Consider the following 24,679-nt stretch of genomic DNA (forward strand, 5'->3'; position numbering starts at 1 on the left):
AGAAATTATTTTTATTTAAAAATATTATTCATATATAATATAATAGTTTAAGTTTGGAAAATTAATCTATATATATAAATTATGTATATTTTTAAAACATAATTTAAGATATTATATATTGAGTATCTAAATAAAAGCTGAATTTCTTATCTTGAAAATCAGATATTTATATTTTTGTCTTCATGTTATACTCACCAATCCATCATTGATATTTATAACTCAGTATGTTTTTTAAAAACTTAGTTTTAAGTAATAAACGAATTTAATAAATTAAATTCATCACCTATAATGTTTTGTAAACTATATTTGAAAACTCTCTAAAATTATATTTTAAGCATAATATTATTATTATTTAATTTAAGTTATTTTAAACATAATATATTCTAAACCAACTTAAATTATATTTACAATAGGACCATCCTAAACCGGTTAGTAAACCAAAAACAATACTAAACTAACATGAACCAATACCTGATTCGGCGAGGAAGGAAGTGTTTCGGGATAAACGCTTGAAATCTTGAATGGTTATTAACTGAAATGGTTTGATCATGAAAGAGTTAGTATGAATATTAACAATAAAATTATAGATTAGATTAATTTGAATTTGTAAGAATACCTTAGAGTCTATGAAAAGCAATTCAATTCCCACGAATAAGTTTGGCTTTTGGAAGTTGCGGGTTTTCCAACAATGAATCCACCTAACAAAAAGTTTGTTGTTATAAAAAATTTCATTCAAGGTCATTAAAGGTTTCTGGGACGGCAAGAGTTGATAGTGAAACCATTTTTTTGCTCGAGTGTTTTGAAATTTTCCTTAATAGTGTGAGGTTGATGTGGATGGAATAATGAGTTTTATAGAGACTTTCTTGATGTAAAACTATACTTTTTTATTTTTTTTTGTTTAATGTGGTATTTCCATTTTTATATAATTTACTACCATTTTAAGATAGAAGTACATTTTAAGATAGATGCTTAAATCTTAATGTACTTTTTCCATGTTTTAAAATGTTTATTTCCATTTCTTATATTTTTATTTACGTAATATCTATATTTTATATTTTTAAATAGATATTTAAATATTAATGTACTTTTTCCATTTTTTAAATTGTGTATTTACTTATATTATATATTTTACATTTTAAGATAGATGTTTAATGCTTGATGAACTTTTTCCATTTTTAAAAAAATTGTGTATTTACTTATTATTACATATATAATTCATATATTATATATTTACATTATTTACTTATTATTTATTTTCATGTATATGTATTTCCATTTCTTGTACTTTTAATTTACTTAATATCTCTATTTTACATTTTAAGATAGATGTTTAAATCTTAATGTATGTTTTCCATTTTTTTAAATTGTATATTTCCATTTGTTATACTTTCTATTTACGTAATATCTATATTTTAAATTTTAATATATATTTTTAAATCTTAGTGTAATTTCCCATTTTTTTTAATTTGGTATTCACTTATATTATATATTTACTTATTATTTATTTTTCTTTATATTGTGTATTTCTATTTCTTATACTTTTTATTTACTAATAATTTTATATTTTAAGATTGATTTACATTTTAAGATAGATGTTTAAATACTAATGTATTTTTCCATTTTTTTAAATTGTGTATTTCCTTTTCTTATACTTTCTATTTACTTAATATCTATATTTTACATTTTAAGATAGATGTTTAATATTTAATGTACTCTTTCCATTTTTTTAAAATTGTGCATTTACTTATTATTGTATATATAATTCGTATATTTATATATTTATAATATTTACTTATTATTTATTTTTCTATAGATTGAGTATTTCTCTTTCTTATACTTTATATTTAGTTAATGTCTATATTTTATATTTTAAGATAGATGTTTAAATCTTTACGTATTTTTCTATTTTTAATGTAAAACGACAATGTTTAATAAAAGAACTTAGACAAATAGTTAAATAGTTATATTTATGTTTTTTTTTTAATAAAATGGTAATGTTATATTATGAAGATAACCCGTTTTTTTAGTGAACAATGGTAATCTTACATATGTTTAATGTAGTTTTTCCATTTTTTTATGTTGTATGTTTACATATTATTGTTATTTTTAAATGTAAAATGGTAATTTTACATATGTTTAATGTAGTATTTCCATTTTTATGTTGTATGTTTACATATTATTTATTATTTTCGAAATTATATAAATTTGTTTTTTACAAAATAGAAATGTTACATTATTGAGATAAGCCGTCTTTTTTTTAGTGAAAAATGGTAATCTTACATATGTTTAATGTAGTTTTTTCATTTTTTATGATGTATGTTTACATATTATTTTCTTAAAATAAAAATATAAAATGGTAATCTTACATATGTTTAATGTAGTATTTCCATTTTTATGTTGTATGTTTTACATATATTTATTATTTTCAAAATTATATATAATGTTTTTTGTTTTTTTTATAAAACGGTAATGTTACCTTATGGAGATAAACCGTCTTTTTTTAAGTGAAAAATAGTAATCTTACATATGTTTAATGTAGTTTTTACATTTTTTTATCCTGTATGTTTACATATTTTTTATAATTTTCGAAAATAAATAATATTAAAATATAAAACTATATTTTAATGCCATGTGTCATCTTTCGAGATTATATTATATATTTACTTATTATTTATTTTTCTTTATATTGTGTATTTTTATTTCTTATACTTTCTATTTACTAATAATTTTATATTTTAAGATTGATTTACATTTTAAGATAGATGTTTAAATACTAATGTACTTTTTCCATTTTTTTAAATTGTGTATTTCCTTTTCTTATACTTTCTATTTGCGTAATATATATATTTTACATTTTAAGATAGATGTTTAAATCTTAATATACTTTTTCCATTGTTTTTAAGTTGAGTATTTCTTTTTCTTATATTTTCTATTTACTTAATATCTATATTTTACATTTTAAGATAGATGTTTAATATTTAATATACTCTTTCCATTTTTAAAAAATTGTGCATTTACTTATTATTGTATATATAATTCGTATATTTATATATTTATAATATTTACTTATTATTTATTTTTTATATATTGAGTATTTCTCTTTTTTTATACTTTATATTTAGTTAATGTATATATTTTATATTTTCAGATAGATGTTTAAATCTTTACGTATTTTTCTATTTTTAATGTAAAACGGCAATGTTTAATAGAAGAACTTGGACAAATAGTCAAACATATTTATGTTTAATGTAGTATTTCCATTTTTATGTTGTATTTTTTACATATATTTGTTATTTTCGAAATTATATATAATGTTTTTTGTTTTTTTTTATAAAACGGTAATGTTACATTATGGAGATAAGCCGTCTTTTTTTTAAATGAAAAATAGTAATCTTACATATGTTTAATGTAGTTTTTCCATTTTTTAATGCTGTATGTTTACATATTTTTTACAATTTTCGAAAATAATTAATATTAAATATAAAACTATATTTTATGCCACGTGTCATTTTTCGGGAGAAATTTTTTTCGCTGATGTGGACGCCCTATGGAGCCTCAAAAGCTTTGGTATTCACTTATATTATATATTTACTTATTATTTATTTTTCTTTATATTGTGTATTTCTATTTCTTATACTTTTTATTTACTAATAATTTTATATTTTAAGATTGATTTACATTTTAAGATAGATGTTTAAATACTAATGTATTTTTTCCATTTTTTTAAATTGTGTATTTCCTTTTCTTATACTTTCTATTTACTTAATATCTATATTTTACATTTTAAGATAGATGTTTAATATTTAATGTACTCTTTCCATTTTTTTAAAATTGTGCATTTACTTATTATTGTATATATAATTCGTATATTTATATATTTATAATATTTACTTATTATTTATTTTTCTATAGATTGAGTATTTCTCTTTCTTATACTTTATATTTAGTTAATGTCTATATTTTATATTTTAAGATAGATGTTTAAATCTTTACGTATTTTTCTATTTTTAATGTAAAACGACAATGTTTAATAAAAGAACTTGGACAAATAGTTAAATAGTTATATTTATGTTTTTTTTTTAATAAAATGGTAATGTTATATTATGAAGATAACCCGTTTTTTAGTGAACAATGGTAATCTTACATATGTTTAATGTAGTTTTTCCATTTTTTTATGTTGTATGTTTACATATTATTGTTATTTTTAAATGTAAAATGGTAATTTTACATATGTTTAATGTAGTATTTCCATTTTTATGTTGTATGTTTACATATTATTTATTATTTTCGAAATTATATAAATTTTTTTTTTACAAAATAGAAATGTTACATTATTGAGATAAGCCGTCTTTTTTTTAGTGAAAAATGGTAATCTTATGTTGTATGTTTACATATTATTTTCTTAAAATAAAAATATAAAATGGTAATCTTACATATGTTTAATGTAGTATTTCCATTTTTATGTTGTATGTTTTACATATATTTATTATTTTCAAAATTATATATAATGTTTTTTGTTTTTTTTATAAAACGGTAATGTTACCTTATGGATATAAACCGTCTTTTTTTTAAGTGAAAAATAGTAATCTTACATATGTTTAATGTAGTTTTTACATTTTTTTATGCTGTATGTTTACATATTTTTTATAATTTTCGAAAATAAATAATATTAAAATGTAAAACTATATTTTAATGCCATGTGTCATCTTTCGAGATTATATTATATATTTACTTATTATTTATTTTTCTTTATATTGTGTATTTTTATTTCTTATACTTTCTATTTACTAATAATTTTATATTTTAAGATTGATTTACATTTTAAGATAGATGTTTAAATACTAATGTACTTTTTCCATTTTTTTAAATTGTGTATTTCCTTTTCTTATACTTTCTATTTGCGTAATATATATATTTTACATTTTAAGATAGATGTTTAAATCTTAATATACTTTTTCCATTGTTTTTAAGTTGAGTATTTCTTTTTCTTATATTTTCTATTTACTTAATATCTATATTTTACATTTTAAGATAGATGTTTAATATTTAATATACTCTTTCCATTTTTAAAAAATTGTGCATTTACTTATTATTGTATATATAATTCGTATATTTATATATTTATAATATTTACTTATTATTTATTTTTTATATATTGAGTATTTCTCTTTTTTATACTTTATATTTAGTTAATGTATATATTTTATATTTTAAGATAGATGTTTAAATCTTTACGTATTTTTCTATTTTTAATGTAAAACGGCAATGTTTAATAGAAGAACTTGGACAAATAGTCAAACATATTTATGTTTAATGTAGTATTTCCATTTTTATGTTGTATGTTTTACATATATTTGTTATTTTCGAAATTATATATAATGTTTTTTGTTTTTTTTATAAAACGGTAATGTAACATTATGGAGATAAGCCGTCTTTTTTTTAAATGAAAAATAGTAATCTTACATATGTTTAATGTAGTTTTTCCATTTTTTAATGCTGTATGTTTACATATTTTTTATAATTTTCGAAAATAATTAATATTAAAATATAAAACTATATTTTATGCCACGTGTCATTTTTCGGGAGAAATTTTTTTCGCTGATGTGGACGCCCTATGGAGCCTAAAAAGCTCCTTTTTATTAGTAGAGATATTTATGTTTAATGTAGTATTTCTATTTTTATGTTGTATGTTTTACATATATTTATTATTTTCGAAATTATATATAATGTTTTTTGTTTTTTTTTATAAAACGGTAATGTTACATTATGGAGATAAGCCGTCTTTTTTTTTAAATGAAAAATAGTAATCTTACATATGTTTAATGTAGTTTTTCCATTTTTTAATGCTGTATGTTTACATATTTTTTACAATTTTCGAAAATAATTAATATTAAAATATAAAACTATATTTTATGCCATGTGTCATTTTCGGGAGAAATTTTTTTCGCTGATGTGGACGCCCTATGGAGTAAAATGGTAATGTTATATTATGAAGATAACTTAGTGAACAATGGTAATCTTACATATGTTTAATGTAGTTTTTCCATTTTTTTATGTTGTATGTTTACATATTATTGTTATTTTTAAATTTAAGTTTACATATTCTTGTTAAATTTGTTTTTTACAAAATAGAAATGTTACATTATTGAGATAAGCCGTCTTTTTTTAGTGAAAAATGGTAATCTTATGTTGTATGTTTACATATTATTTTCTTAAAATAAAAATATAAAATGGTAATCTTACATATGTTTAATGTAGTATTTCCATTTTTATGTTGTATGTTTTACATATATTTATTATTTTCAAAATTATATATAATGTTTTTTGTTTTTTTTATAAAACGGTAATGTTACCTTATGGAGATAAACCGTCTTTTTTTTAAGTGAAAAATAGTAATCTTACATATGTTTAATGTAGTTTTTACATTTTTTTATGCTGTATGTTTACATATTTTTTATAATTTTCGAAAATAAATAATATTAAAATGTAAAACTATATTTTAATGCCATGTGTCATCTTTCGAGATTATATTATATATTTACTTATTATTTATTTTTCTTTATATTGTGTATTTTTATTTCTTATACTTTCTATTTACTAATAATTTTATATTTTAAGATTGATTTACATTTTAAGATAGATGTTTAAATACTAATGTACTTTTTCCATTTTTTTAAATTGTGTATTTCCTTTTCTTATACTTTCTATTTGCGTAATATATATATTTTACATTTTAAGATAGATGTTTAAATCTTAATATACTTTTTCCATTGTTTTTAAGTTGAGTATTTCTTTTTCTTATATTTTCTATTTACTTAATATCTATATTTTACATTTTAAGATAGATGTTTAATATTTAATATACTCTTTCCATTTTTAAAAAATTGTGCATTTACTTATTATTGTATATATAATTCGTATATTTATATATTTATAATATTTACTTATTATTTATTTTTTATATATTGAGTATTTCTCTTTTTTATACTTTATATTTAGTTAATGTATATATTTTATATTTTAAGATAGATGTTTAAATCTTTACGTATTTTTCTATTTTTAATGTAAAACGGCAATGTTTAATAGAAGAACTTGGACAAATAGTCAAACATATTTATGTTTAATGTAGTATTTCCATTTTTATGTTGTATGTTTTACATATATTTGTTATTTTCGAAATTATATATAATGTTTTTTGTTTTTTTTTATAAAACGGTAATGTTACATTATGGAGATAAGCCGTCTTTTTTCTAAATGAAAAATAGTAATCTTACATATGTTTAATGTAGTTTTTCCATTTTTTAATGCTGTATGTTTACATATTTTTTACAATTTTCGAAAATAATTAATATTAAAATATAAAACTATATTTTATGCCACGTGTCATTTTTCGGGAGAAATTTTTTTCGCTGATGTGGACGCCCTATGGAGCCTCAAAAGCTCCTTTTTATTAGTAGAGATATTTATGTTTAATGTAGTATTTCTATTTTTATGTTGTATGTTTTACATATATTTATTATTTTCGAAATTATATATAATGTTTTTTGTTTTTTTTTATAAAACGGTAATGTTACATTATGGAGATAAGCCGTCTTTTTTTTTAAATGAAAAATAGTAATCTTACATATGTTTAATGTAGTTTTTCCATTTTTTAATGCTGTATGTTTATATATTTTTTACAATTTTCGAAAATAATTAATATTAAAATATAAAACTATATTTTATGCCACGTGTCATTTTTCGGGAGAAATTTTTTTCGCTGATGTGGACGCCCTATGGAGCCTCAAAAGCTCCCTTTTATTAGTAGAGAAATTATATATAATGTTTTTTGTTTTTTTTATAAAACGGTAATGTTACATTATGGAGATAAGCCGTCTTTTTTTTTAAATGAAAAATAGTAATCTTACATATGTTTAATGTAGTTTTTCCATTTTTTAATGCTGTATGTTTACATATTTTTTACAATTTTCGAAAATAATTAATATTAAAATATAAAACTATATTTTATGCCACGTGTCATTTTTCGGGAGAAATTTTTTTCGCTGATGTGGACGCCCTATGGAGCCTCAAAAGCTCCCTTTTATTAGTAGAGATTTTAACTGTTAAAATATATGAAATCTAACTTTTCATATAGAAATATTTATAAAATACTAGATATATATACTTTAGATTATCATAAAATTTTATTTATTAAAACTAGGTATTCTTTTGAATATTCTTTGTAATTAATGTGAAATGTATACAAAATCAATTAAAATCATATATTTAATATTTTAAATTTAATTTTACTTAGTCTAATATATTAATTTATTTCTTATTTTTATAAATTAATAATATTAATTTGGTTATTACTAAACATATTCAATTAGCATACAGATATTCACAAAGATTGACATATTCAAATAAATATTTTTCGCTCTAAAAAAATCATATCCAGATATATGTATCATAAATTAAAACGTATTAAAAAAATTGTAAATATTAATAAATTATAAATAACAATAACATATTTTGTATTATTTGGAAATAAAAAAAAATTATTTCAGAAAAAAAAATCAACATAAATTTTAGTAACTGGTAAAACAAATTGAAATATTTTTCAATTTAAAAAAAAAAATTAGTATTAAAATAACTAGAATATTAAACATAAACAGACTAAAACTTGTAAAATGAAATCAAAATACTGATATACAAATCTGCCCTATGTTCTTAAAGTGATAAAATTATCTTAACTATCTAAAATTTATTAAATTTCAAAAACTATCAAAAGTTTTTCAAAACTTTCATGGTTCCTAATTTTTACTCCATTTGTTTTATAATAAGTATCATTTTAGGTTTGTTTATTATTTCAAAATAAGTGTTATTCTACAATTTTAATGTAACTTTGTACAATAAATTTATTTTTTACCCTTTTGAATAACTAATAAATTTTTATATAAATCATATTCATTTAATTAATCAAACATTAAATAAAGATATATTAGTCTATTACATAGTTTTTTAAAAAAAGATGTCAAAGTGACACTTGATATGAAACGGATACGGATGGAATATATGATTAGTGTTGACGTAAAAGACACTCTAGAGAAGTGGGATTGGAAATCTTTCTTTTTTTATCAAGGGAAATCTTCTATAAAATCTTTAACGTGTACAATTTAGTTAGAGAGAGAGGTAGAAGTAGAAGAATTACTTAACTTTGGTGCCGGTCTGGGGAATGTCTCGAACCTCTATCTCATTTGTCTTATAGCATTTCCACTCTATTGATATGTTTTTTTTGTATAATAACATTTAGAGTCAAAAATACTCTAATTCATCTATATTTCTTACTCTAAAATAGATATTTTATTTTTACTTCTATATATTAAGAGTAAAATAGCAAAAAAAAAATATTTTAAAAATGTTATTTTAAAAGATTACATTAGAGTAAAAATAATAAAATGCATTAGCAAAAGAAGGTTATTTATGGACATGTTTTTTTGGTCAACAGTTATTTGTGGACATGTTAACAAAGGTTTTTCAAGTTTACAAGTTGAGGAAAACATTAAAGATGCTTGTGTTGCAAAGAATTGATGATTCCGATTTTGATTCTGCATCCAGTAAAATATACATAGATTCGGTGAAGGATGAGAAGATCCGGGGAAGATGAAAAAGTCATCTAAGCTTTGAAGATGTGATGTCTAAGACGGAAATTTGAATTATAGACAAGATTAACAGCTAATTCGTTGGTTTAGTGGTTAGCTACGTAAAACCCTTTTAATTTGTTACTAGACCTTGGTCGGTGCGGATATTAATTTTCAGGTTTTAGTTTTTCTAATTTGTACTAAATGATGTATTTATATATTATATTAACATATATAACTGAAATTTTAAAATTATTTACACTATAATGCCACTGAGGGTTTGACTGGTTCAAACGCAGAGGTTGCGATTGCAGGAGTTTGCGGATGCGGGTAGTTGTGGTTTATAGTGGTTTTAAGAGCATTTCCAACCTCACTCTATTTTTCACTCTAAAATAGAGTTTAGAGTAAAAAAATGCTCCAATGGTACTTTATTTCTCACTCTATAATAGAGTGAAAAATATGTTTACTCCAAATATAGAATAATTTGTTTTTTCTTTGTTCATCACTCTATTTTCTACTCTAAAATAGAGTACCGTTGGAGCAAAATCAAAATTTATTATAGAGTTACTCTATTTTAGAGTAAAAAATAGAGTAAGCCATTGGAGATGGTCTAAGAGATTTGTACAACTGGTTCTGCGGTTAGAAATTTGTGCGTTTGTAGGATACTTATGACTGGTTAACTACCAAATATAGCAGCGGTTAAAAAATAAATTAACAATATTTACATTTTATATAATTATAAAAAAATCAAAAATCATAATGTTGTAATAAATATAAAAATTATATTTGGAAAGTTATAGTTTTTTAAATTTTTTAAATTATAGAAAATGTTTTTATTTTTATATTTTATAATACTAATTAAAATATAATAGATATATTTTAGTATTTTATACTTCTAATTTAAATTTTTTATTCAATGTTTTTATTTTTGTAGTTATAATTTTTTTTTAAAAGAAAAAAAAATTATCTCCGCAAACGCTAAGTGGAACCAACTTTTAAATTTATGAAGTTTATAATGGTTTGATTGATTGTTACAAAACGTCAACAACTGCTACCAAACGCAAAAGCAGCTTTTGCGAGTAATAGCAGAGAAACGAGTCATACCCTGAGGCATTAACTGTTTTGATTTTATTGATTTGGTTTGTTTAGAAAGATTAGAAAATTGTTAGGTATATTTGATTGGAATTTTATACATTTAGAAATACATATATATGCATCTTGTTGCTGTTATGGGTTACAATAATATATCTATATGATGCCAATGATAACGTGACTGAACATAGGACTTTTGGAGGAATAATTATTAACATAAGTATGATATGAATGAAGACTTAAAGTTATGATTTTAATTTTATTTAAAACTAAAATTGTTGTCCATTGCTCTGTATACAGGTCCATCAGCTATAGGAGAAGAACTACAGCTTGAGGTTACAGTTATTAAGAAAGGTGTAATATTTTTTGTATGACACTGTAGTTTAGTTATTAAAAACAGATCATAGTAAGTGAAAATGAAAGCTTCTTGTTACAGTCTCCTTATACTCCCTCCGTTCCTTAAAGATACATATTCTAGAGAAAAAATTTGTTTCAAAAAATTCTATTTTTTACATTTTCAATACATGTTTTATTAACTAATTGCAAACTTCAAAAAACTTAATTGCACTAATTGATTTTTTATTGGCTTAAAATTATAGAAAAAAGATAAACACAAAAAATTATGCAAATTTAATGTGTTTTATTAAAATGTGTGAAAAACTAGAATATGGATCTTTTAGGAACAAGGGAATAACATTCAATTGGCGTGATATTTTTGACACTGTAATTTAGTTGATGGAAACAAATTATGCTGAAGTCTTGAAGTCATTAAGTCATTATTTCCGATTTCGTAGGAAAAGTTCTAGTTAGGAATATGCATTAATTAATCAGAAAAAACAATATTATTTAAAGGAATGATTATTTAAAGCTTCAGTGGCATTGTAATGTAAATAACTTAAAATTTAAGGGTAATTCTTAACGGTATTTCCAACCCTACTTCATTTTTCACTCCAAACTCAATTATGGAGTAAAATCTTCTCAAATCTCACTCCATATTCAACTCCAAAATGAAGTAATGACTAGGGTTACTCCATTTATGACTTAATGACTTCAAGACTTCAGCATAATTACTCTATTTTGTAGTTGAACTTTTTCTATTTATGAAATGGTCTTTTTAATCTTTAATGTTTTTATTTCATACTTAAAATAATATAATAACATGCAAAAAATATAATACTCCGCAAAAGATTATTTAATAGTTTACATAAACTATGCATAAACTCATAAAAGTCAAAACAAAGAATAAATAATATGTAATAAATATAATATAATATGAATAAGTAATTTAATAATTAATTCGGTAAATTGTTTTCGAAACTACCAAAATCGGTGAAGTATTACTCAAACGGAATAGATGAGTTTTTTATTCTTGTTGGTCAAAATATTGATTGATAACATTTGTACTTGTTGAACTTGATATATGCACAAACAATAGGACCCAATATATAATTCAAATTACAAAATAAAACTTTGTTTTTTCTTTATGTTCTTTTAATGCATATAAATATTTTTGAATTAGAAAAATTGCATATGATAAAAACTGCATGAATTGAAATTGAAAGATAATATCTAGTTGTATTTTTAATGATAAATATTTAATTTAAATAAAATGTATTATTATGAAAATTTTGTAAACATAAAATAGTTGGGTTAATTGTTAATTTTTATAAGTTGAAGGTACTACTAACAATTATTAACTAAATGAAAAATGAATATTTTTTTTCTTTGGAGTAAATAATTGAGTAATACATTGGAGTAAAACTTAACTTCATTTTGAAGTTACACCATTTTGAAGTAAAATTTGGAGTAATACATTGGAGATGCTCTAAGTGTACTTATGTTTTAATAAGATGGATTGTTTCTAGCTAACCAACTCTCTTTGGCACGTATTGTTGTATGCATGTGAGTTGGGCTTGTGATTGTAAGTATTCATCTAGCCGTTGTAATCTTTACCACTTCTTCTTGCTCAAAAGTTGTTACAGCAAAGTGAGATAGAGAGAGAGAGAAGAATGTGTGTAATCGGAAGCTTTTTTTTTGTAGAAAGGCTTGTGTAATCGGAAGCTTAAGATTGTAAAAGCACCATTATCAGTAAAAACTGTAAAGGGTTCTAAAAGGAAAAAAAAATCATTATTTTAGTTACATGATTATATGTTTAGTTTTTCAGAATATGTTAAAAATTAACAGATTGACACATGTGTTTTTAGTAAATCACAGGTTATTAAAAGACAGTTTTTACCCTTTCTCTCCCATGTATTTATGATTTTATCTTTTTTTTTTTTAATTTTAAGAACTTCTACTACAACCTATTATTGCAGGTGTTCTAAATCGCCAAAGAACTAGTGGATTGTTGGAGGAGATCCATCTCAGTGTTATACTCACTATGTTCTAAAATAGTCGATGTTTTGGATTAAGACACAAGAATTAAGAGATTCATTTTTTTTAAAAAAGTAACATTAAAAATATAAAGTAATACTAAATCAACTAATCATAAAAATATTATAAAATATTATTGGTCATATAGTTTTTAATAAAATTAAAACTAATATCAAAAAATCATGTATTTTAAAATATCATAACTCTTCAAAACATCATTATTTTGAAATGGATTGAGTAACTTATAAATGCTTTTTTGATTGAGAAGTGAGATGAACATTGAGTAAACAAATAATATTATTTTTTTATTTTTTTTCTTAATTAGTTATAGTCTTTGTGCAAGTTTAATCGGAGACTAAGGTTTGTGATCGCAAGTGAATTTAAGAGAAAATTGAATTCAAGTTAGTTTACAAAAAAAAAAAAACTGGATTCAAGTTTTAACAAAATGGGTAGTCTAATGGTCCTTTTTCCTTCATACATGGACGCTCTCTTATTGGGTTGAATGCAAAGACAACATCTGTCTGCGGGCAGTGCAGAGACTCATCGTGTCTGCCACTTTTATGCCATCTGGACACAATCAGAACAATAGGCTTCTTGAGTCTATATGTCATTTTTATGTCCATTCTTTAGCATTAAATGTGATTTTCTCAGAATCGACCAAACAGCAGATATAACATATAAAAAAAGTTCACCAAATTTCAAACCAGCAGCACAAAATTACCCACTCTGTACTTAAACCACTAGTCTACTAGTTTTCATGAGTCTATCTCACTTGAGTGTACTTTTTTCCTTCTTCTATCGCAGTGTATGATTGATAATGATAATAAATAGAAATCCAAACAATCAAATGATAGTCTGATACTAATAGAAAGGTAAGATAAATGTCAAGTAATAATTCTCTATATATTTAAAAAGAAACATTACAATTACAACATTTGAGGTAACCATGTGCCATCATCACAATGATTTTTAAAATATCTATAAAAATATGTTGGTTCATCTAAATATATAATAAGCTTTTAATTAAACAAACCATAAATTAATTATTAATGTTCTTCATTATTTCCATAAATAAAAATTATAGAATTGTCTAATGTGGCTAAAGTATATATGACAATTAGTGATTTTGAAATATAAAGATTTGACAAAAAAATTAGTGTATCCTCTATCATTTTTTTTCAATTTTACTTATTGAAATAAATTAAACAACCACATTAACCATATAATATAAATTTAGATTTTTCTGTATATGTTATATTTTGAATTTTTTAAAACGAGTACAAAAAACTAAAACTGTTAAAAGTTTCACTTTAAAATTTTTGTGAACAATGATTTAAATTTTTTGATATGACAAGATACAAATGTTTACAAAATCATATAAGTATGAAGACTCATTTAATAGATATTAAGATTTTATATATATATATATATATATATATATATATATATATATATATATATGTATGTACATATTGATATCATTTAAATTAACTGTATACCACATAAAATACATAAATATTTTAATTTTGAAATTTTTGTTGAACAATTTTTTTGATAAAAGCTTTTAACAAATATTGACAACTTAATAGTTAAATTTAAAATTTTGCATTGATTTTTTAAAAAAAAATATAAATTACAAAAATTATTAAACATTACACAATGAAAAATTTTGTTATCAGTGACTCAAAGTTATTTTTATAAAAAGATACAAATGATCAAAAAACAATATAAGATAGAAAATTATTTAATAAATATCTATATTAAAAATGTACTATATATCTATTCTAATATCATTTCAATTTTATTATAGACCATATAAAATAAAAAGTGTATGTTTGGATTAAAAAAATTTATTTATGTGTTCGAATCAATTTGATAATAGAGTATTTGCACCCCCTACCCACAACATTTACCCTATCTAGTAATCTATCCACATTTCCTCCAAGTTTTGCTCACTCCATCATCACTATTTCCCCCCAAGTTTAGGCTGATCCTTAATATTCAACTTTTTTTTTAGTATTTTGAGCAAATTAACTCTTGATAATATTTTAATATTTTAATATACGTAATAGTTACTGATCTTTTAATATTTAATATATTTTTTTCATAATATATAAAAGAATATATAATACGTAAAAATAATTTATATATAATGTTCATTTCACGCAAGACACATATTTTAATCTAGTTTTAATATCTTAAGACAAGTCAAACAATAAACTTTTTCTTTTATTTCCGTTTAATTTTAATCCTCAGGTTTTCAATGGTGAGGTTGATGCTTACCCAAACAAACCCTTAAGAGTGAATTCTATCGATGCCGTCTAATTCAGTATTACAAGTCATGCTTTCTGTATTCTCATGATACGTGACTTGTAGTTTATAAATAACGATGGTCGCACTCTTTTTCTTTCTTTTCCTCTAGATTTCTTTTCTTTATGTGGAAGGTATGTTTTTGCTCAAATCCAATGAAATATTGGTTCTGACTTTTAAAATTTAAAGAGATAATATGTATAAATATAGTATCCTAAATTGATAAAAATTATTTAAATTTTTACAAATACTTATTTAAGAACAATCATATGACCAGCTTGGCGGTATTGCATAATGATTCAATATCACTAATGGTTCCCCGAAAAATACAGATCAATATAAACTTGTTAAATCATTTAACAACTTTTAAATAGTTTAAATCAATTTATTTTGCAAAACAAGCAATAGAACCTTTGCTATAGTAATATATTTTTAAAATACAAAAATACTACATTTAAGACAAATAAATGCTTTAATAGTAAATAACTATATACCTAGTCTCTCTCTCTTATTTATCTTAAATCTTTCAGAAAAAGAGATTCACCGCCGGTGATTGGCTTCCGATGTCATCACTTGTGGTTGTATCTGTCTCTGGCAGTCAGTGGTTTGTTCAACACCGAAGTCGGCGCCATAGAGCACCATCTCTAGCGCTCGGTGGTTCCCTCAACATCGAGGACACCAGATTTTGGCTCCAGTAAAAGGTGGTTGCTCAACACCTTCTTGGTGGCACATGGCTCTAGCCTCTTGTCATCTTGTTCCTTTTCAGATGAGAGGCTACTACTACCTGATTTTTTTTTATTTGGGCTCGATCTCCGCCTCTCCGCCTCTCGATCTCCTTCTCTCCAACCTTGATTTCAGCTCTCGGTTGATTCTCCATCCCCACAGTAGGATTGTCGCGTCTTCAAACTTCTTCTCATCTTCAAAGTTGCTTTGTGCGTCTTGCATGGAAATCGATAGTTGGATCAACTATCTGTGATTGAAGTTGCCGAGATCAAAAGCAGAGATCTGTGGATAGTGGGTTTAGCTTGTTGGATGGCTCTCTTGACAGCTCCGGCGGTTACAACTCCGATGGTTTGGTTATTCATGTTCTAAAATCATCTTGGCGGTTCCCCGTTCTCAACGGCCTGTTTCCAATGTGTTTTGGTGGTTGTCGTAAAGTCACTCTTTTGCGGGATAATTGACACGTGTTTTCCCTCTCACGCTAATCTAATGCGTGGTGTGCAAATGGACAACCGAGTTTCAATCGGGCAACCGAATTTTAATGAGATTTTTGTTGTGTGCTCTTGTATGGATTTTTGTTTTTTATTTTGGGCTTTATGCATCTCTTATGTAAGCCTTGAGCCTCGTTTGTAGTTCTTGGATTATTTATATTTCAAAGATGACAAAATAAGTAAATAAGTAAATAACCATGTTCAAAAAAATGTGTTAAGTGATTAAAAAGACGTTGAAAAAGCGCGAAACGGACCAGCGGATTGGAGTTAATCGGCAAATAAATCATAAAAAATCACTGTTCTTTTTTTTATAGATTTATAGATGATAAGTTTGAAATCACATATGTGCCTTGCATTTGATATGTACTGTCTAAATCTTACAAGAAAAATATGAAAACTCACTGAATAAAAAAGGAAATATGACGGGAAGTTGCAGAGAAATTGCAGTGAAGACAAGACTAATTTGATCATTTCTAATTCATTTAACCTAAAATTAAATAAAATTTAACAAAATAGGACCTTTATACCTTAGGTCTAAGTGGTATTTAAACACAAGTTACCAAACAGTAGACTACAAGAAAACAACACTATATATATGTATACTACTGATCCATGTTCGAAAACATGGCCTAGGCGCTATTCGGAGGTTAACCGCGGTGAATATGCTCAAATCAATGTAGTCAGGCGTTGATCTGCGTAAGATCGCATAAATCCCGCGTTGACCGCCTAATTTTTGTCTAATTTCTATCTAATTCCTGCCTAATTTCTGCGTTGACCGTCGAAGTTTTTTTTCGTCTGTGTAAAGTTGAAACACGGTTGACTATTTTTCACTCACTATTGACAGATTTTGTGTAATTATTCATTACTAAATATTTATAGTTAGATATTAAACCCAAAACAAATACATAACTACCAAACATACCATAATCTAAATATTCAACGAATCAAAAGAAGGTTGTTCAAAATTATATATAAAAAGTTCTATAATTATATTTAAGAACATGTGTCATTATGTTTAAAATTAGTTAAATATATTATAAGTATATTAAATTATATTTAAAAATAGACTCTACATTATTTCTGAGTACTCTTCGATTTTTCGATCACTTATTAAGTTCGGTATTGTCATCCGACTAGCGTAGTTCCGAACGGGGCTATTATTAATAGATAAACCCAAAACGGATATAAAATCTCTAAAACCACTCTCCAATTAATTCCGGTATCCTTTGATTGCGCCTAGCGAGTCCCAAACCGGTAAATACTGAAATTATATAACTTTTATCTTCTCTTTTCTTTCAAATATATATAATATATATATTCTTTTCATTTGTTTTGACGTCTGAGTTGTGTTTTTACGTCAGAAAAGAAACCTTGGAGAGGAGCTGGCACCACCGCCTAACTCGCCATTGACACACCACCAAAAAGCTCTATTCTTCACTTTTATTCCACAAAGATAGATACAGACAATAATAATACTTACAACTTTTGCCTCAAATTCTCAACTCTTACAGATGCTCTGTCTCAATCTCTTGTCCCTCTAATTCATCCTCCTGTCTTTCTTCCAAGCTACTTCTCCTCTGCTTTCGTATCTGATCCGTTAATCAAAGTTTCTATTTATATAAGCAAGATTTAGAGAGGTGCGTGAGAGATAGAAACAGAGAGTAATGGCGAACAGAGATGTGGAGAGAGGTGGGAAGCAAAACAGAGGAGTTCATAACAACAACAACTATTTCTATGACGAAAGCTCCCGCGACACTCACTGGACTCCATGGCTGGTCCCGGCGATCGTTGTGGCGAATCTCGCCGTCTTTATCGCCGTTATGTTCGTTAACGACTGTCCTAAGAAAATCACCGGACCAAACAAAGCTTGCGTCGCTAGGTTCCTCGGAAGATTCTCGTTTCAGCCACTTAGAGAGAATCCTCTGTTCGGCCCATCTTCTTCTACGTAAGTTTAGCTCGAGAATTTCAAAAACTCGTGAAGTTTAATCTTATGGGTACCTCGAAAGTCTCAATCTTGCTTCCTTGGAAGCTTACCTCAAGCTTGTCTAGAATTTTTTTTTGTTTTTTGAACTATGCTCTGTTTTTGTTTCAGATTGGAGAGAATGGGAGCATTGGAGTGGAGGAAAGTAGTACATGAGCATCAAGGATGGAGACTCGTCACTTGTATGTGGCTACACGCTGGTATCATTCATCTTCTTACCAATATGTTGAGTTTGATCTTCATCGGTATCCGCCTTGAGCAGCAGTTTGGCTTCAGTAAGTTCTTTGCCTTTACGTACAAAGCACTCTTTCTTTCATTAAGTTTTCGACTCTTTTCATTAATCGCCAATTGAATTGTGCAGTAAGGGTCGGGCTTATCTACTTAGTATCTGGTTTCGGTGGAAGCATACTCTCGTCTCTCTTCCTTCAAGAAAGTATCTCTGTTGGTGCTTCTGGTGCTCTCTTCGGACTTCTTGGAGCTATGTTATCTGAACTTCTCACCAATTGGACTATCTATGCCAACAAGGTACTTATTAGACCTGGACTTTTCCTTTTTGGTTCGTTTCTTTCGGATATTTATAAAGTTCGGTTTAGGTTTGGTTCGGATAATAAGATTGGGATTTATGTATATGAATTGTATTTCGAATATTCGGATTTTCATTTGTTTTTCGGTTCGGTTTTTGTTTTTTAGGGATAGAAAAATAGGAACCCTTCATATATGTGTGAACACCAGTTCGGTTGTGTAGGCACTGCGGTTTATCATTAGTACTTTCTTTTCTAAAGGTATGTTGTTATGCAGGCGGCTGCTCTTGTCACACTCCTATTCATCATAGCAATCAACTTAGGACTAGGCTTGTTGCCTCGGGTTGACAATTTCGCGCACATTGGAGGGTTCTTAACCGGGTTATGCCTCGGGTTTATCCTCCTTGTCCGGCCACAGTACGGCTGGGAAGCTTCCCGCACCAACACTTCCGTTACCAAACGCAAGCATAGCATGTACCAGTACGTGCTGTTCGTAGTCGCAGCGGTTCTACTTGTGGTTGGGTTAACTGTTGGATTGGTGATGCTTTTCAAAGGAGAGAATGGGAACAAGCATTGCAAATGGTGTCATCGCCTCAGCTGTTTCCCTACTTCTAAATGGACCTGTTAATCAGCATCATCATCATCATCATCACCACTATACTCTAAAAGCTCTTATGTGTGTTCTTGTAACATATAGTCTCTTGGTTTCTTTTGCCTCTGACCTCTCTAGCCTTTTATAAGATACGTGTACATTATTACTAAATTCGTCTTGTGTAAAAAGGGGAAAGAAGCAAAAGAGTGTATTACATTTGAAAACCATACTAAACTCTCAACAGAAATAAATAGTATTTTTCACTAAGGTAATCTCAACCAGTATTTCATTGTAGAGTGCTTCATACATTGGTATTCTTATGAATTGTCAATTAAGCAACAAAAATAGATTGAGTTTTCGAGAAAACGGTTAAAAAACTCTCAAATCACACAAACAAAATTTTAAATAATTTAATTTTTTTTTATTACGTCAACTAGTCCCATGTTCCTTGAATAGATTTCACGAGTTGGAGATAAGCGGATTCGAACCGCTGACATCTACCACAGGGTAAACTACCACCTATCAGACCTCCTGGAAGTCGATCTGGGACAATTGTTCGGATCTTTTATGGATAACCGCAGGGATCTAACGGCCAAGATCAAACGCCTAATTCCATGAAATTCACGGCACTCCATGTATTCTCGCTATTTAAGGAAGACCGGATAGATATCATGGATCAAACTAAAGTTTCACTGTATTGGATATTTAAGTTATTTTAATTTTTAACTTTTTAAAATTGTCTATTTTAAATGAAATTTTTGTTGACCAAATGGTTTTAGATATCTAAAAAGTCGACATTAGACTAATTTAATAGTTGATTTTTCGTGCATCTAAAATGGTGAAGGTTTAAAATGGATTGTTTCAAAAAAAAATTGGAGATTAAAATGTACATAAGTTCTTTATTTTTTGTTTTGAAAGATATAAATTTGAAATAATTTTCTTTCTTTGAACTAAAATATCTAATTATTTTTACTTAGAACTCTTTCAAAATCAAATCTTGATTCATTACTGACGAATATTAAACACGAGACACTAGTTTTGAAGTGTGTGGGTGTGTGTTCACAGTGTGTTCACACACATCAGTGAAAATTTTGAATTTAGATTTTGAAGTGACTTTGATCTTTTGATTTTGCAGCTACAACTTTAAGTTCAGATAATACAGATGCAAACGGTTTCTTAGCTCATTTAGCTGCTTAAACCATTGTAAAACAAACCAAAAACATGAACTAAAATAGAGAAAATGTAATTAACTAACTTAAGTGTTTTCTTAAGAACTAAGTAAAAAATATTAGATTTTTTAATCCCAAAACGAGAAATCTGTTAAAACTCAGATTTTTCAAAACGAAACCAAAAAAACATAGACTTCTGGTTAATCTATTTTAATCTGTAACTTTTAGATGTTGGCTTTTTGGGGTTAAGTTCATAATTTCTTTTTTGCCGTTCTCACATTTTCTTTTGCAGCACAATTAGATTCATTGTCAAGTTTATGTACTTAAATATGGTCAAAATTAAATATATAGTTTTTACTCTTATATAAACGAATGAAGCACACTAACTCAGACCGACACTTCCTTTACAAAAGCACAAACTATTGGTTACTTTAATCGCAAGGTACATGAGATCTTTCATTTGTATCATGTTTCAAACACAACAAAAAAAGAACGACTCTCACAAACACATGTGGCCAGGCGTTAGGCGTTTGCGGTTGAGCTAATCGCACCACCAGGCTAAAGACAAACTCTTTTCTTTACGTGTGGTGCAATGTACCTGCAAATCGCTTAGTTCTTGACTTTTTGATGGTTCGGGTTACATTTCTTCAGGGCCCGATCATGGTTCAGCATTGCGCTTACGCTCTCAACCACGAAAACGATCTGTAAAACAGTAAAGACCCATAAGCCGTTTTATTCAAGAAACCACAAAGAAAAAAGAGTTCTAAACACTACATAGAGTAATGGAGTTGGAAATAGATTAGGACCTGAAAGCACGCATAGCCGATAGCGTTTCCAAAGTAGAAATTGGCGTTACCCGTACCCTGAAATGAAGAATCAAAAAGGTAAGGTTCTGAATCTACAGCAGTTCTGAACTTAAGATCACTTGGTTGCTAATGTTGTGATGAACTGGTTTATGGATTTGAGTTGAAGATTGTTACCCGCCATATCCAGAGATTGTGCATCACAGGGCTGAGGAGAGAAACACCAAGATATCCACAGAAGAGGAAGAACGAGAACTTCATATCTACTCCAAAACAAGAGTTTAATCATATTGCAAAGGCTAAACATTTCTAAAGAGTAATGTGTTTGCTTTTACCTGCTAACTCATTGACGAACAATGCCCATAAACTCAAATATAAGGCTGAATCTCCAACCTAAGCAAGGTTTAACATTCCGCGAATACAGCTTCTCAGAAGAAGAAAGATAATAATCAGTTCACGGTGAGTTAAAAGTACTAACCGAAGGGTAAGATTTAAGAAGAGAGGAGATCGCCAAGTAAATGAAAGCCAAGAAGCAAGGTCGATGTTTCAACCGTATGGCTAAAGGCAGTAACATAAACAGTATGTTTACGTGAAATACTATCAAGAAGAAGCTTCTGAAGAAGTCGAAGACTTCAGCAAAGAAGTACCTGAAAGTGAGAGGAAGATTAATAATGGTTTCAGAAAAGCAGATGTTTCCTTTCCTCACCAGTGATATGACATTGTACTTACCAAAAGACTCCGATGTTCGGTGACAGATCTTCGATACTGAGAATGAAACCATATGTCCTGTAATAAGGGGCACAAGCAAACTAACATCAGAACCTCCAAAGACTATATGATATGTACTTCGGTTTCCTCAGGGCTAAGAGTTACCTCTTGAACATCTCTTCGAGCCCACCATGCTTACTCAGTGATAAGCCACATAAAACCAAAACACAGAGCGACCACACAAGTACCCAGAACACGAAGTGCACGACTGTTCTCCATAAAAAGGGAAGTTGTGCAGTCGGTTTCGATTTGGCTTGTTTAGAAGCAGAAGAGGTTGATGATCTGTTATCACTTTCTACATTTCTGGTCTGAAGGAACAATTTTAGAGGAGGAGCATCCAAACCATATCCCAATAGAAAGATTACCTGTGGGAAACGAACGAGAAGAGTTATAATCTGTTTACTTCAAGAAATACATAAATCACGAAAATGAGACATACAGGAATAGTCAGAATAGCAGGATAAAGAGATAAATGTGTGGCCATGACTAAACCAAATGCCGCCAGAGGAACTCGTCCTGCACAGGTAGAAAAAATATGTGTAACATGCCAAGCAACTATTGACGATATCAAATATGCCAAGTATCATAATCTTCTTACGAGTAACTGCTCCATTAAGTGCCAATATGACAGCCATATTTTCGATTGGAGAAGTTGATAAACCCACACAACATACGATGGTGAAAGGATTCCACAAGTAGACAAGAGCGGCAATATCACCACTGGGTAAGATCCCTGAGGAGAAAATGAAAAAGGAGGGATCAGTCTTTGCCTTCAAGTAAAATGATTGCATGAAACAAAAAAAAAACAGAATCACTCTATGATCCCATCTCAATGAGCCAAAACAACTCTACCCATATGGAATAAAACTGTATATAACCTCATCTGTGTTTCACCAAAAAGGAGTAGAATTAAGGTAGATGATACCTTCTTTATCCGTTGGCGACTTAAGAAGGCCGAGTAGCCTAGCATTCAATCCATAAGCCATCTGGAGTTTGTGACCAATTCCTCGAAGAAGAATTGCACTCAATATATCTGCAATGACAAAAACCAAGCTGCATCCAAGAGAGTGTTGGTATCGAAGTAAAGGTTCCATCTCCTTTTACATTGAAAGACGATCTTTTTTTTTTACATGGTTAAATCTCTTACCCCCATAGAGAAGAGCTTATCAAGATCTATAAACACAATCTGATCCTAAACTAGCTCATGTTATGATGAGAAGTAAGTACCTGCAAAAGAGGTGGCTTGGTTGCCCTTTAATCCTGAAACATCCAAAGTGTCTTCCTTTTTAAACTCAATTTCAAACAAAGTTTCAGATGATTTGAACTGGTGTCAGCCAACTAACCTCTGAACCGTGAGAAGTCCGAGAAGCGAGAGCAGCAAGGGCGAGCCATGATACATAGATCCTGCGGAAACACACGTAAGACTTCAGCTTCAACCTAAAGTCAGAAACTACAGAGGTTTAAATCTGAAAAGAGAAACCTGCATATGGTGACATTGATGCCTGCTTCAACCAGTAACCTTCAGCAACTACAAAAGAAACAACAACACAAAATGTAAGGAGAATTCGCGATCGTAGAGGTGGTAACGAGAAAGAGAGAGGAGGAGATACGGCGGCGGATGCTGGTGAGAGGAGTGGAGACCTCCGGACGGGAAGAGAGGTTGAGATTTCCCGCGAATGAGATCAGGATCAATCGGAAAAGTACGGAAGATAAGGCCCAAATCCAGAACCGGCATGGCTTCTTCTTCTGCTCCTCTACCGTTTCTCCGTCGTCTTTCGTCATCTCTCTTTACTTTTTTTTTTCTTTCAATTCTCCGGCGAGTGAAGAGAGAGAGAGACGACTCAGACGAAAAGCCGATCTGATGAAACGACGACGAGTTGGTAGGCTTTATCAAAAAGCCCATTAGTTTGGTACTAAGCCCATTAGTTTTGAAACTTCTTTGTTTGTTACTAAGTTCTTAATTCTTGTGCTCGTTAACAGGTGAAAGTCATTGCCAATAGAGACTTTAAAGCAAAACAAAGTCCTTTCTTTTTTTTTTTTTTTTTTTTTTGCTAAATAACAAAGTCCTTTTGCCGTTGCAGTTTAACTTAAGTTTTATCTCAAGCAAACAAGAGATGTTGTTCTTAGGGATGTTCTAGTTTCTTTACTAACATCACATAAAGTTAAAACATTAAAATAGCAAATTTAGTTCTTTTTTGAGCTTCACTGTAAAAGGATATACTGTCTCTAAGCAGTTCTC

The 24,679-nt window shown here is 27.4% G+C and overlaps 2 protein-coding genes and 1 long non-coding RNA gene across 3 annotated transcripts; 1 reads left to right on the forward strand and 2 right to left on the reverse strand.

Moving 5' to 3' along the window:
• Positions 1-8,264: 8,264 nt before the first annotated feature.
• LOC117128052 lies at positions 8,265-14,260 on the reverse strand. The gene is made up of 2 exons (XR_004451192.1): positions 10,656-14,260; positions 8,265-9,207 (listed from the first exon to the last, which is right to left on the reverse strand). It is a non-coding gene; the product is annotated as an uncharacterized LOC117128052 (long non-coding RNA).
• Positions 14,261-17,990: 3,730 nt separating this feature from the next.
• Positions 17,991-19,972, forward strand: LOC103838340 (RHOMBOID-like protein 2). The gene is made up of 4 exons (XM_009114771.3): positions 17,991-18,551; positions 18,699-18,862; positions 18,949-19,112; positions 19,386-19,972. The coding sequence occupies exons 1-4, from the start codon at positions 18,271-18,273 to the stop codon at positions 19,734-19,736; spliced, it is 960 nt and encodes a 319-aa protein (XP_009113019.1). The 5' UTR covers positions 17,991-18,270; the 3' UTR covers positions 19,737-19,972.
• A 1,234-nt stretch (positions 19,973-21,206) lies between these two features.
• Positions 21,207-24,472, reverse strand: LOC103838341 (phosphatidylinositol glycan anchor biosynthesis class U protein). The gene is made up of 14 exons (XM_009114772.3): positions 24,051-24,472; positions 23,921-23,968; positions 23,784-23,844; positions 23,668-23,700; positions 23,366-23,493; positions 23,039-23,173; positions 22,880-22,956; positions 22,546-22,805; positions 22,402-22,458; positions 22,151-22,319; positions 22,008-22,065; positions 21,850-21,935; positions 21,676-21,732; positions 21,207-21,571 (listed from the first exon to the last, which is right to left on the reverse strand). Exons 1-14 carry the CDS (start codon positions 24,220-24,222, stop codon positions 21,479-21,481), a joined length of 1,434 nt encoding a protein of 477 aa, XP_009113020.1. The 5' UTR covers positions 24,223-24,472; the 3' UTR covers positions 21,207-21,478.
• Between the last annotated feature and the right edge of the window lie 207 nt (positions 24,473-24,679).

This window comes from Brassica rapa, chromosome A09 (assembly GCF_000309985.2).
Source record: "Brassica rapa cultivar Chiifu-401-42 chromosome A09, CAAS_Brap_v3.01, whole genome shotgun sequence".
Lineage (NCBI taxonomy): Eukaryota > Viridiplantae > Streptophyta > Magnoliopsida > Brassicales > Brassicaceae > Brassica > Brassica rapa.